Genomic DNA, 14,212 nt, shown 5'->3' with positions numbered 1-14,212 from the left:
GTCTCCCTACCGCTCCCTGTAGCTGGCCCTAAGATCCTTATCCCCACTGTCTCATTCCTTCTGAGACAGAGCCAGAAACCCTCTTGCTCTTCCTTGTCAGCCAGTTCCTTAAGTGTCTTCCTCTGTCTGGACCTGGTAATTCAAAAGGCTTTCAGGTATCGGCGTGTGGATTTTCTAAGGGAGCCTCTGCAGCCAACTTCTGCCGACTAGATGGATTCCTTCTATCCTGCTTCAGTGCATGCTGCATTCCTCTCAAAGGCTGCCTCCACGCCTTGCTCCCACAGGACAGTGCGCTCAACCATGACCACCTTCCTAGTAGAGGTGGTCCATAACACAATTTCCGGCCATAAAGATGTTGTGGTGATATCACAGGGCAACTTCAGCTGTTGGTTCAGGTCAACTCTCGTGCTCCATTCACATCCATGTCTAAGGATAGACCACTTTGTCTGGCTGAGGTTCTGGACTCCAGCTTCTAGCCTGATGAAGTGTGTCTGCTTTTTGGATGTTGAGGGGATGATTCTGTTCACTTCCACTCTGAGTGTCTTCAAAACCTCAGCCAGTTTCTGTAGGATCGGTCATAGTACCATCGATACCGTCCTTGGGTCAAAGCTGGGGTTCTGGGCATCACATTTAGTTCTGTGCCAAACCACAGATGCACATTTATGGGACTTGAGAGGGTGTCATATGTGGACTATAATAAGGAAGCTTGGTCTGTCATGGTGGATTCACAGACCCTGATGAGTCGTCACTTTGGCCCATCAGCAGCCACATTTCCTCAGGATCCTTTGCTCATGTTGTTGCCGTACCAGTCAATTCTGTGTTGGTGCATCTTTCATATTGCCTCTTGGTTGACCACTGGCAGAGGATGTACTGAAACAGCTTGGTGCTGCCATTTAGAGTGCATTCCCTTGAGGGAATGGGTGTCTCTGGCTCTGCGCTCTCCATGTTCGCGTCCTACCTGACAGGTCGCTCCTACCAGGTAACACTGAGAGGTTCTGTTTCGAAGCCACGTAGGCTCACCACTGGGGTTCCGCAAGGTTCGGTCTTGGGCCCTCTTCTTTTCTCCCTCTACACAACATCTCTTGGTTCGGTTATCCACTCCCATAACTTCTCCTACCACTGCTATGCTGATGACACCCAGCTGATTCTGTCGTTTCCTCCTTCTGACGCCCAAGTGGAGACGCGCATCGCATTGCCTGGCAGACATCTCGGGGTGGATGTCGAAGCACCACCTGAAGCTCAACCTGGACAAGACTGAGATGGTGTTTCTCCCGGGGAAGGGCTGCCCGCACCGAGACCTGGCCATCACCATAGATGACTCCGTGGTGACGTCTACTCGGACCACGAGGAATCTGGGTGTGACCCTGGACGACCAACTGTCGTTCTCGGCAAACATCGCTTCGGTGGCGCGTTCCTGCAGATTCCTCCTCTACAACATCCGGAGGATTCGTCCCTTCCTCACCGACAAGGCAGCGCAGGTGCTGATCCAGGCTCTTGTCATCTCCCGCCTGGACTACTGCAACTCCCTCCTTGCTGGCGCCCCGGCTTCCGCCATCAGACCTCTGGAGCTCGTCCAGAAAGCTGCTGCTCATCTGGTGTTCAACCTTCCCAAGTTCTCCCACACAACTTGCCTTCTCCGTTCTCTACACTGGCTCCCCGTAGCTGCTCGCATCCAGTTTAAAACTCTGGTGCTAGCCTACAGGGCAGTGAAAGGAACAGCTCCTTCATACCTCCAGGCTATGGTCAAGCCCTACACCCCCGGCCGACCACTTCGCTCTGCTGCCTCCAGGCGACTGGCTGCCCCGGCGCTCAGCGGCCCCTGCTTGCGATCGATGCGGTCACGGCTTTTCTCTGTTCTGGCACCTCAGTGGTGGAATGCTCTCCCGACTGATGTCAGGACAGCGGAGTCGCTGCCCATCTTTCGCCGCAGGCTGAAGACCCATCTCTTCAAGAAACACTACCCGGATCCTCCCTCTTAGGACATCACCTACTCTGTCCTAGCTCTTTTGATGCTCTTGTTTTCTAATCTTTCATTTCTAATCTGTCCTTTTGTTTTCTCATTCATCATAGTACCTAACTTATTGCACTTCTACTCTAGCTCTAGTTATGCTCTTAGCTGTTGGTTTAGGAAGGAAATGCGCTTACGATTTCTTGTGACCTGAAGTTCTTTTATCTACCTTTGTTGAACACACTTATTGTAAGTCGCTTTGGATAAAAGCGTCTGCTAAATGACCGTAATGTAATGTAATGTAATGTAATGCATCATGCATGAGACTTAGCAGTGGATGAATCAACAGATAGAAATGATAAAGCTCAACCTGGAGCTCAACCTGAAGCTCAACCTGGACAAGACTGAGATGGTGTTTCTCCCGGGGAAGGGCTGCCCGCACCGAGACCTGGCCATCACCATAGATGACTCCGTGGTGACGTCTACTCGGACTGCGAGGAATCTGGGTGTGACCCTGGACGACCAACTGTCATTCTCGACAAACATCGCTTCGGTTACGCGTTCCTGCAGATTCCTCCTCTACAATATCCAGAGTATTCGTCCCTTCATCACCGACAAGGCAGCGCAGGTGCTGATCCAGGCTTTTGTCATCTCCCGCCTGGACTACTGCAACTCCCTCCTTGCTGGCGCCCCGGCTTCCGCCATCAGACCTCTGGAGCTTGTCCAGAAAGCTGCTGCTCGTCTGGTGTTCAACCTCCCCAAGTTCTCCCACACAACTTGCCTTCTCCGTTCTCTACACTGGCTCCCTGTAGCTGCTCGCATCCAGTTTAAGACTCCGGTGCTAGCCTACAGGGCAGTGAAAGGAACAGCTCCTTCATACCTCCAGGCTATGGTCAAGTCCTACACCCCCGGCCGACCACTTCGCTCTGCTGCCTCCAGGCGGCTGGCCGCCCCGGCGCTCAGCGGCCCTTGCTTGCGATCGACGCGGTCACGGCTTTTCACTGTTCTGGCACCTCAGTGGTGGAATGATCTCCCGACTGATGTCAGAACAGTGGAGTCGCTGCCCATCTTTCGCCGCAGGCTGAAAACCCACCTCTTCAAGAAAGACTACCTGGATCCGCCCTCTTAGGACATCACCTACTCTGTCCTAGCTCTTCTGATGCACTTGTTTTCTAATCTGTCCTTTCTAATATGTCCTTTTTTCTCATTCATCATAGTACCTTACTTATTGCACTTCTACTCTAGCTCTAGTTATGCTCTTAGCTGTTGGTTTTAGGAAGGAAATGTGCTTACGATTTCTTGTGACCTGAAGTTCTTTTATCTACCTTTGTTGAACTTACTTATTGGAAGTTGCTTTGGATAAAAGCGTCTGCTAAATGACGTAATGTAATGTAATGTAGTAATGAACCGCTTTTGTTGTTTGAGGTTTTTCAATGCAGAGGACCAAAAATGTTCCTTGATTGGACTGGAAAGGTAAAATTTCCAGGGCAATACCCATGTGGTGCTGGTAATGATTGGTTTACATTTTGACAAAATGTAATTGTTAGTCTAATTCTGTTATCAGTATTCTAACCATGGAACAAATACATTTTTTTCTGACAACATTGAAATTTTGTTTAAATATTTGATAAAACATCAGCATTTTAAAAATGTTTTTGCACAGCCTGTATCGTCATATTACCTGCTGTTGCCAGCTCTAACCTCAGCCTGTTCTCATGATACACATTTGATTGATTGATTGATATACTGTAGCGTCTATCTTGTGAATCATTTACGTGCTGCGCTATGTTGGTCTCATTCTTTCACACAGTGCTAAGTATTGTTGTGTGTTGTATTAAACGTTTAAACATTGGATTTCTGGATGTGTTTTGCGTGTACCATTTGAAAATGTTTGGTTTGATTTTTAATGAAGCCTATGTTGATTTTGTAAAGCTGTTTGAAGTCAGAGGGTATGTGCTGTGTTCCCCTGTGTCACATGAAATCCACACAAGTTTATCAAAGTACAAGACTTTATTAAGTCATGGTGAAACATGGCTGCATGTTGCAGGTTCTTTGGTAGTACTAAAGGTAGAGTAGTAGAAGAACTGTCAACAGGTGAGATGGTGGAGGCAGCATCAGACTTAGAAAAAGGCCATGGTGCTCTCCAGCCAGTCGTTGAAAATACACACCTGCAAATGTTGAAAGAGGTTAGCATGGACAACCTGCAGGATGTGCAGTGTGTCAGACCTGGACACACACACGTTTTTATATGCAGAGTGACATTTGAGCTTGAATATCTACCTTGGCGTAGACACCAGGACGGTTCCTCTCAGCACATCCGTAGCCCCAGGACACAACACCCTGCAGCTCACCATTGCACACAACGGGACCACCAGAGTCACCCTGAGAGAGAGAGGGATAGAGAGAGGGAGAGCGAGAGAGAGAGACAAGATAATGAGAAGAAGAAGTGGTACTTAAACTAATAAATATCTACAAGGAGGAATTGTGGATATTCTGCATCTGCAGTGTTTCCAGTTGGTTGTTCTAACTACCTGGCAGGAGTCCTTGCCTCCGGCCATGTATCCAGCACAGAACATGGCATCAGTGATCTGGCCAGGGTAGGCTCTGTCACAATCCCTCTCAGACAGGATGGGGATGTTCAGGCACTGCAGCTTGTTCTTGTCGGCCACTGAATGAATGTAGTTTAATAACACAAGTGAGGACAAATGTTACCTCAAACTCCCTTGTCTGTTATTGAGACACCAAAGTTACTCACTGGAGCTCTGGGTGCTTCCCCAACCGGAGACTTTGCACACGGTGCCAGCGGAGGCACAGCTGGTGGGCAGAGCCACTGGCTTCACGTAGTCATTGAGGGTGGCGGGCTTGCTCAGCTTGATCAACATGATGTCATTGTTGATGTTGTAGGAGCTGTAGTTGGGGTGACGGATGACGCGGGAAGAGCTGATGAACTGCTCCTTACCCTCAGTGACCCTTATGTTGTGCTCGCCAAGACGCACCTCCACACGGCTGCACAAGGACAAGACGTTAATGGTTACACCTCATGGCTTCACTGCCTGAGACCAGAATGCGGAAGGTTTTAGGAAGGAATTACGTACGACTTGTAGCAGTGAGCAGCAGACACAACCCAGTTCTCATTGACCAAGGAGCCACCACAGAAATGGTAGCCAGAGTTCAGAGAGACCTGATGGGGCTGAGAGTGGGGCGTGCACTCATACCCTCCGACGATCTTGTCGTCCTCCGTAGCAACTGAAAGGGAACAAGAGATCAAATAATTTTCAAATGAATGTTATAGTTCAGTGATTTGGAATGATGAATATATGAAGAATAATTTTTTTGAAATAATCCTTACAAGCAGCTCCGATGAGCAGAACGAAGACCAGAGACCTCATGGTTGCTGTGGGATCTTGATGATGGGAAAACAAAGAGTGGATCCTTCTTTTATGTGGAAATGAGCTCCTCTGGACACACCTCCTAAGGCTCTGTGACCAATCAGGAGCTTAGGAAAAATGATTTTGTGTTTTGGAAAAGCAAATATTGTGCAAACTTGGGGGGTGGTCTGCATCGACATATGACAAAAAATGAAAAATTATTATGTTCAAAACTTAAAAAGGTGCTGTAGAACAAATGAAATAATTTTAGCCCTTGCCTTTAAAAATAGATAAGTATTTTTACGTATAAATAAGTATTAATAAGTAAATATCAATACAACTATTCAGACAGTGTAAAGCTGCCTTTATATTCGCTCATTAACTCCACTTACTCTTGTAATCTTTTTGGCATTAGCAGCATTATATGAAGCTCTCTCAATTTCTAAACTAAAGCCACTACATGCCGTTTTATTTCACATTTCTGCTTTGTGCACATTATGTACAGTAAATCATCTGTATACAACACAGGGCCTATATTGTAATGATTAACCTTTACATGTATGGAGTTATGCTGTGTGGACAGATCTACAACTCTGCAGATGATGTAATTCACAGGAAAACCATGCTGATTTAGGGTAAATACTAACGACACTTCGACTCAATTCATTTATATTGTTAAGACTCTCAGGACAGATCAAGGCATGGAGATACACACCAAGCTCTTGGGGGGGGGCTCACAATTTGACTAAATGTCACACGCATATTATTTTGCCTCCATAACTTTGACTCATCAAATGTGCTGCAGATGTCCCTTCCATGCGTCCTCAGTTGTCCATTAAAATAAACTTCATATCAGCAGTGCAAAGATCTGTTATTTATTCATTTTAGTTAGTCTGAGGCACACTTTGTTTTACTTGATAAATAAAACTATTAATTACACAAATATAATGACGAATTAATAAGAACAGAATAGAGTATAGGACAGAATATATCTTTACTATCATTGAGAAAAACAATTCATAAACAAAATAACGCAAGTAGGCAATATGACATAAAACAAACGGTCAAAATGAAACACTAGAATGAGGTAAAACACCCGCCGAGCCTTGCCTTGTCAATGATTAGCATGATGTATGGCCTTACAGTATCCTGAGACTTCTGTCAGCTACAACAGCTTGTAGAAGATCTTAAGTATCGATAAAGCACTGCACTGCGCTGGGTATTGCTGCCTGTTGCACATTGGCCAGTGTTGCTGGTTCAGCTGCAGGGTTGTCAGCTGGGGGCCACTCTTGGCAGATGATTTGGCTCTTTAATCTCAGAACACCTTAAGGTGCAGGGCAGTGGTGGGGATGTCTCCCTACTTCTCCCTGTAGCTGGCCCTAACCTCCTTTTCCCCACTGTCTCATTCCTTCTGAGACAGAGCCAGAAACCCTCTTGCTCTTCCTCCTCAGCCAGTTCCTTAACTGTCTTCCTCTGTCTGGACATGGTAATTCAGAAGGCTTTCAGGTATCGATGTGTGGATTTTCTAAGGGAGCCTCTGCAGCCCACTACTGCTGACTAGATGGATTACTTCCATTCTGCTTCAGATCATGCTGCATTCCTCTCAAAGGCTGCCTCCACGCCTTGCTCCCACAGGACAGTGCGCTCAACCATGACCACCTTCCCAGTGGAGTTGAACCACAAGGCAATGTCTGGCCATAGAGAGGTTATGGTGATCTCATAGGGCATCTTCAGCTGTTGGTTCAGGTCAACTCTTGTGCTCCATTCACATCCATGTCTTAGGATAGACCACTTTGTTTGGCTGAGGTTCTGAACTCCAGCTCCTTGCCTGATGAAGTGTCTCTGCTTTTTGGATGTTGAGGGGCTGGTTCTGTTCACTTCCACTCTGAGTGTCTCCAAAACCTCAACCAGTTTCCGCAGGACCAGTCATAGTACCATCGATACTGTCCCTGGGTCAAAGTTGGCCGGCATCCTGCTGCAAGCTGGGGTTCTGGGCATCAAATTTGTTTCGTGCCAAATCACAGATGCACATTTGTTGGACTTGAGAGGGTGTCATATGTGGACCTAATCAGTCTGCATTGGTGGATTCGGAGACCCCGATGAGTCGTCACTTTGGCCCATCTTCAGCCACATCTGCTGAGGATCCTTTGCTCATAAGTCGTTGCCGTACCAGTCAATTCTGTGTTGGTGCACCTTTCAACTTGCCTCTTGGTTGACCACTGGCAGAAACAGTTTTCCGCCATTTAGAGTTCATCATGCATAAGGCTTAGCAGTGGATGAATCAACAGATAGAAATGATTACGAACCGCTTTTGGTGTTTGTGAGGTTTTATAATGCAGAGGACCAAAACGTTTCCTTTAAGATTTAAGATACTTTATTAATCGTCATCGTTATTAGACTGGAAAGGTAGAATTTCCAGAGCAACACCCGTGTGGTGCTGGTGATGATCCTTGTTTTGACTAAATGTATATTTTGGTCCAATTCTGTTGTTACCGGTGGTGTAACCACTGACCAAAGACATCTTTGGAATTTTGAACAGCTTGTATCATGATACCACCCGCTGCTGCTGGCTCTAACCTCAAGCTGTCCTCGTTATATACAGTTGATTGATTGATATACTGTAGTGTCTGTCTTGTGAATCATATATGTGGTGTGCTAAGTCTCATTCTTTCACACAGTTCTTTAAGTATTGTTGTGTGCTGTGTTAAAAATTTAAACATCAGATTTCTGGATGTGCTTTGCATGTACTACCTGAAAGTGTTTCTAAAACTAAGTAATATTAGTTTTGCTTACATTTAGGTTTGCTGTTTAATGAAGCCTATGTTGATTTTGTTAAGTAGTTTGAAGTCAGAGGGTATGTGCTGTGTTCCCCTGTGTCACATAAAATCCACACACGTTTATCAATGCACAAGACTTTATTAAGTCATGGTGAAACATGGCTGCATTCTGGTTGAGGTTCTTTGGTAGCAATGAAATGTAGAGTAGTAGAAGAACTGTTAGTAGGTGAGATGGTGGAGGTAGCATCAGACTTAGTAGCTGGCCATGGTGCTCTCCAGCCAGTCGTTGAAAAGACACACCTGCAAATGTAGACAGAAGGAGGTTAGCATGGACAACCTTCCGGAAATACAGTGTGTGAGTCCTGGACACACACGTCTTTATATGACTGACATTTAAACTTGAACATCTACCTTGGCGTAGACACCAGGGCGGTTCTTCTCAGCACATCCAAAGCCCCAGGACACAACACCCTGCAGCTCACCATTGCACACAACGGGACCACCAGAGTCACCCTGACAGAGAGAGAGGGAGAGAGAAAGACGGAGAGACAAGGTAATGAGAAGAAGTGGTACATAGACCAATGAATATGATCTTCAAGGAGGAATTCTGGATATTCTGCATCTGCAGTGTTTCCAGTTGGTTTTTCTGACTACCTGGCAGGAGTCCTTGCCTCCCTCCAGGTATCCAGCACAGAACATGGCATCGGTGATCATGCCAGGGTAGGAGTTGTCACAGTCCTTCTCAGACAGGATGGGGATGTCCAGGCACTGCAGCTTGTTTCCATCAACCACTGAATGAATGAAAGTGTTAGAGGAGTTGTGAGGACAAATGTTACCTCAAACATTTTTCAAGCCATGAGACACCAACGTTACTTACTGGAGCTCTGGGTGCTTCCCCAGCCAGAGACTTTGCACATGGTGCCAGCAGGGGCACAGCTGGTGGGCAGAGCCACGGGCTTCACGTAGTCATTGAGGGTGGCGGGCTCGCTCAGCTTGATCAACATGATGTCATTGTTGATGTTGTAGGAGTTGTAGTTGGGGTGACGGATGACGCGAGAGGAACGGATGAACTGCTCCTTACCCTCAGTGACCCTGATGTTGTGCTCGCCAAGACGCACCTCCACGCGGCTGCACAGGGGCAAGACGTTAATGGTTACACCTCATGGCTTCACTGCCTGAGAGCAAAATGCAGAAGGTTCTCTTGATAATATCAAGGAATTACGTACGACTTGTAGCAGTGAGCAGCAGACACAACCCAGTTCTCGTTGACCAAGGAACCACCACAGAAGTGGTAGCCAGAGTTCAGAGAGACCTGATGGGGCTGAGAGTGGGGTGTGCACTCATACCCTCCGACGATCTTGTCGTCCTCCGTAGCAACTAAAAGGGAACAAGAGATCAAACAATTTTCAAATGAATGTTGTTATAGTTCAGAGATTTGGAATGATGAATATATGAAGAAGAATTTGTCCTTACAAGCAGCTCCGATGAGCAGAACGAATACCAGAGACCTCATGGTTGCTGTGGGATCTTGATGATGAGAAAACAAAGACTGGCTCCTTCTTTTATGTGGAAAGGAGCCCCTCTGAACACACCTCCTAAGGCTCTGTAACCAATCAGGAGCTTAGGAAAAATGATTTTGTGTTTAAGAAAAGTAAATATTGTGCAAACTTGGGGGGTGGTCTGTGTTGACATATGACCCAAAAACACTTTTCACAGATTAGAGTAAAACATAAAACATACAAGGAGATAATGCTTTCAAAATTTAATAACAATTGTTTCAATTTTTTGAGTATGATTGATTATTCATATCAGGCTAAACTGCCTTTATATTCTCCCATTAACTATAGTTTCTCTTGTAATCTTTATGGAATGAGCTGCATCACATATATCACAAACTAAAGCCACTACAACATTTTAGTTAACATTTCTGCTTAGTACACTTTCATATACTGTAGATTCAGGCTGTATTTAGCACAGTGTATATTTTGTAATGATTAACCTTTGCATGGATGTATGGGAACACCTCTGCAGCTCTGCAGATGGTTTGATTCACAGCTAAACAAGCCCACGTGTCCTCATACAACACATTGATCTGGGAAAAATACAAACATCACTTAACAAGACCAGTGTGCATGTTGTCCAGATGTCCCCCCAATTGCTCCAAAGTTGTCCATTTGTCCCTTTAAAATATCACAAATGGAGGAAAAACATTTTCACATGAATTAGTCTGATAGAATTGAACAGTGCAAAGATATGTTTGACATATTGAACTTTTGTTTAAATCGTTGAACAAACCTGTATCTTGGCATGGAAATCTAGAATAATCTGGCACAATGCACATGAGCGGATCAAGTAGACATTTCGGCTGATTCATTTCTGAAATACAATCACAAGGATCCACTGCCCGTGTAGTTCGTTAACTAATGGACACCATCTGAAATACCTGGAATACCATAAATTGAAAATGAAATCAGGCGTTGCTGCTTTGGAAAGGGCAAGCAGCTCTACATCCTCAACCAGAGGAAAGTAAGTATATTTAATGTAATCATAACTCTCCTTACTGGTCTGCTTGATAAATAAGCATCTTGTGTTATGTTCCTCATCGCCTGTTACTTCAACAGGAAATAAAGAAATATTTCAACTTTGATTTGTGAGCGTTTGTCAGGTGTAAATACTGGTCACTGATTGGATAATACTGTTCCTTGAAGTAAGCCGGATGTCAGGTGTTTATTTTCCTATTATCCTCCAGGGAAAAATTCAGCCACTGAACTTTTCTGTTGTGTTGAAGCTACAAAAGCTCTTATAAAGAAACTGTTGTTACTGTTATACTGTTAAAGTAACTGCAAAATGATTTGTTATTTGTTGTAAAAAATGTTATTTCAGGCTCTAACCTCAGCCTGTCCTCATTATAAACAATTTATTGATTGATCTCCTGTAGTTGCTGTTTTGTGAATCATATATACTGTACGAGCTGATGTATATGTTGATCTTATTCTTTCAGTCAGTGATTTGCATTTATCACCTGGGAGTGTTTCTAAAACTGTAAGTAACAGAAGTTCTTTTTTACGTTTTAGGTTTGATTCTTTTAATAAAGCCTATGTTGATTTTGTTAAGTGCTTTGATGTCAGAGGGTATGAACTGGGTTTCCCCCTGCCTGCATCTCTACTTTCTATTCGGGTCCTGTCTGTGGGTGTGGCTGGATTTTTTACATGGGGTACAATAAATATCCTGAGAAAGTAGAGTGGACATTAAGTCAGACTACTGCTGCAGGTACACAGGGTCCTGGTCCACGAGCCCTTCATGCATTCACCAAACGTGTACATCACTGGCTCATTGTTATTCATCGGTGCCAGACACACACATTTCCTCCTTTGTAGTGGACGTGGTAAGCAAAGTACAGTAGTAGATCCCCAGTATGCTACAGGTGAAAATGCCATTTTGGGCGTTAAAGTCCTGGTTGGTGCTTGGACCCTTAATGACTATAATATTTTAGAATACATGATGAATTGCAACTACATTATTTATGTTTAAAATTATTTTGCTGTGTATGTATTCCATATTTGACTGAAATTTGAAAATCGAATGATCATTTTCATTACGGCACAAAAGTACCACAGTATATTTATTTGATAAAATAAAATAAAATCCACACACGTTTATCAATGCATAAGACTTTATTAAGTCATGGTGAAACATGGCTGCATTCTGGTTGAGGTTCCTTGGTAGTACTGGAGGTAGAGTAGTAGAAGAACTGTCAGTAGTTGAGATGGTGGAGGTAGCATCAGACTTAATAGTTGGCCATGGTGCTCTCCAGCCAGTTGTTGAAAAGACACACCTGCAAATGTAGACGGGAGGTTAGCATGGACAACCTGCAGGACATACAGTGTGTAGGACCTGGACACACATGTCTTTATATGCAGAGTGACATTTAAACTTGAACATCTACCTTGGCGTAGACACCAGGGCGGTTCTTCTCAGCACATCCAAAGCCCCAGGACACAACACCCTGCAGCTCACCATTGCACACAACGGGACCACCAGAGTCACCCTGACAGAGAGAGAGGGAGAGAGAAAGACGGAGAGACAAGGTAATGAGAAGAAGTGGTACATAGACCAATGAATATGATCTTCAAGGAGGAATTCTGGATATTCTGCATCTGCAGTGTTTCCAGTTGGTTTTTCTGACTACCTGGCAGGAGTCTTTGCCTCCCTCCAGGTATCCAGCACAGAACATGGCATTGGTGATCATGCCAGGGTAGGAGTTGTCACAGTCCTTCTCAGACAGGATGGGAATGTCCAGGCACTGCAGCTTGTTTCCATCAACCACTGAATGAATGAAAGTGTTAGAGGAGTTGTGAGGACAAATGTTGCCTCAAACATTTTTCAAGCCATAAGACACCAAAGTTACTTACTGGAGCTCTGGGTGCTTCCCCAGCCAGAGACTTTGCACATGGTGCCAGCAGGGGCACAGCTGGTGGGCAGAGCCACGGGCTTCACGTAGTCATTGAGGGTGGCGGGCTCGCTCAGCTTGATCAACATGATGTCATTGTTGATGTTGTAGGAGTTGTAGTTGGGGTGACGGATGACGCGAGAGGAACGGATGAACTGCTCCTTACCCTCAGTGACCCTGATGTTGTGCTCGCCAAGACGCACCTCCACGCGGCTGCACAGGGGCAAGACGTTAATGGTTACACCTCATGGCTTCACTGCCTGAGAGCAAAATGCAGAAGGTTCTCTTGATAATATCAAGGAATTACGTACGACTTGTAGCAGTGAGCAGCAGACACAACCCAATTCTCATTGACCAAGGAACCACCACAGAAGTGGTAGCCAGAGTTCAGAGAGACCTGATGGGGCTGAGAGTGGGGTGTGCACTCATACCCTCCGACGATCTTGTCGTCCTCCGTAGCAACTAAAAGGGAACAAGAGATCAAACAATTTTCAAATGAATGTTGTTATAGTTCAGAGATTTGGAATGATGAATATATGAAGAAGAATTTGTCCTTACAAGCAGCTCCGATGAGCAGAACGAATACCAGAGACCTCATGGTTGCTGTGGGATCTTGATGATGAGAAAACAAAGACTGGCTCCTTCTTTTATGTGGAAAGGAGCCCCTCTGAACACACCTCCTAAGGCTCTGTAACCAATCAGGAGCTTTGGAAAAATGATTTTGTGTTTAAGAAAAGTAAATATTGTGCAAACTTGGGGGGTGGTCTGCGTTGACATATGACCCAAAAACACTTTTCACAGATTAGAGTAAAACATAAAACATACAAGGAGATAATGCTTTCAAAATTTAATAACAATTGTTTCAATTTTTTGAGTATGATTGATTATTCATATCAGGCTAAACTGCCTTTATATTCTCCCATTAACTATAGTTTCTCTTGTAATCTTTATGGGATGAGCTGCATCACATATATCACAAACTAAAGCCACTATAACATTTTAGTTAACATTTCTGCTTAGTACACTTTCATATACTGTAGATTCAGGCTGTATTTAGCACAGTGTATATTTTGTAATGATTAACCTTTGCATGGATGTATGGGAACACCTCTGCAGCTCTGCAGATGGTTTGATTCACAGCTAAACAAGCCCACGTGTCCTCATACAACACATTGATCTGGGAAAAATACAAACATCACTTAACAAGACCAGTGTGCATGTTGTCCAGATGTCCCCCCAATTGCTCCAAAGTTGTCCATTTGTCCCTTTAAAATATCACAAATGGAGGAAAAACATTTTCACATGAATTAGTCTGATAGAATTGAACAGTGCAAAGATATGTTTGACATATTGAACTTTTGTTTAAATCGTTGAACAAACCTGTATCTTGGCATGGAAATCTAGAATAATCTGGCACAATGCACATGAGCGGATCAAGTTGACATTTCGGCTGATTCATTTCTGAAATACAATCACAAGGATCCACTGCCCGTGTAGTTCGTTAACTAATGGACACCATCTGAAATACCTGGAATACCATAAATTGAAAATGAAATCAGGCGTTGCTGCTTTGGAAAGGGCAAGCAGCTCTACATCCTCAACCAGAGGAAAGTAAGTATATTTAATGTAATCATAACTCTCCTTACTGGTCTGCTTGATAAATAAGCAT

General features: G+C 44.5%; 3 protein-coding genes across 3 annotated transcripts; all 3 read right to left on the bottom strand.

Moving 5' to 3' along the window:
* Nucleotides 1-4,068: 4,068 nt before the first annotated feature.
* Nucleotides 4,069-5,337, bottom strand: LOC143002530 (trypsin-2-like). The gene is made up of 6 exons (XM_076152680.1): nucleotides 5,298-5,337; nucleotides 5,044-5,194; nucleotides 4,704-4,954; nucleotides 4,480-4,616; nucleotides 4,229-4,330; nucleotides 4,069-4,116 (listed from the first exon to the last, which is right to left on the bottom strand). Exons 1-6 carry the CDS (start codon nucleotides 5,335-5,337, stop codon nucleotides 4,069-4,071), a joined length of 729 nt encoding a protein of 242 aa, XP_076008795.1.
* Nucleotides 5,338-8,345: 3,008 nt separating this feature from the next.
* On the bottom strand, nucleotides 8,346-9,606 carry LOC143002531 (trypsin-1). The gene is made up of 6 exons (XM_076152681.1): nucleotides 9,567-9,606; nucleotides 9,320-9,470; nucleotides 8,971-9,221; nucleotides 8,748-8,884; nucleotides 8,505-8,606; nucleotides 8,346-8,393 (listed from the first exon to the last, which is right to left on the bottom strand). Exons 1-6 carry the CDS (start codon nucleotides 9,604-9,606, stop codon nucleotides 8,346-8,348), a joined length of 729 nt encoding a protein of 242 aa, XP_076008796.1.
* Nucleotides 9,607-11,880: 2,274 nt separating this feature from the next.
* On the bottom strand, nucleotides 11,881-13,141 carry LOC143002590 (trypsin-1-like). Its single transcript, XM_076152759.1, has 6 exons — nucleotides 13,102-13,141; nucleotides 12,855-13,005; nucleotides 12,506-12,756; nucleotides 12,283-12,419; nucleotides 12,040-12,141; nucleotides 11,881-11,928 (listed from the first exon to the last, which is right to left on the bottom strand). Exons 1-6 carry the CDS (start codon nucleotides 13,139-13,141, stop codon nucleotides 11,881-11,883), a joined length of 729 nt encoding a protein of 242 aa, XP_076008874.1.
* Between the last annotated feature and the right edge of the window lie 1,071 nt (nucleotides 13,142-14,212).

Source organism: Genypterus blacodes, unplaced genomic scaffold (assembly GCF_046128005.1).
Source record: "Genypterus blacodes isolate CSIRO-AG114 ecotype Tasmania unplaced genomic scaffold, CSIRO-AGI_Gbla_v1 ptg000057l_1, whole genome shotgun sequence".
Classification (NCBI taxonomy): Eukaryota; Metazoa; Chordata; class Actinopteri; order Ophidiiformes; family Ophidiidae; genus Genypterus; species Genypterus blacodes.
Note: the sequence above shows the minus strand (reverse complement) of the source record. Positions and strands in the feature narration are given on the sequence as shown.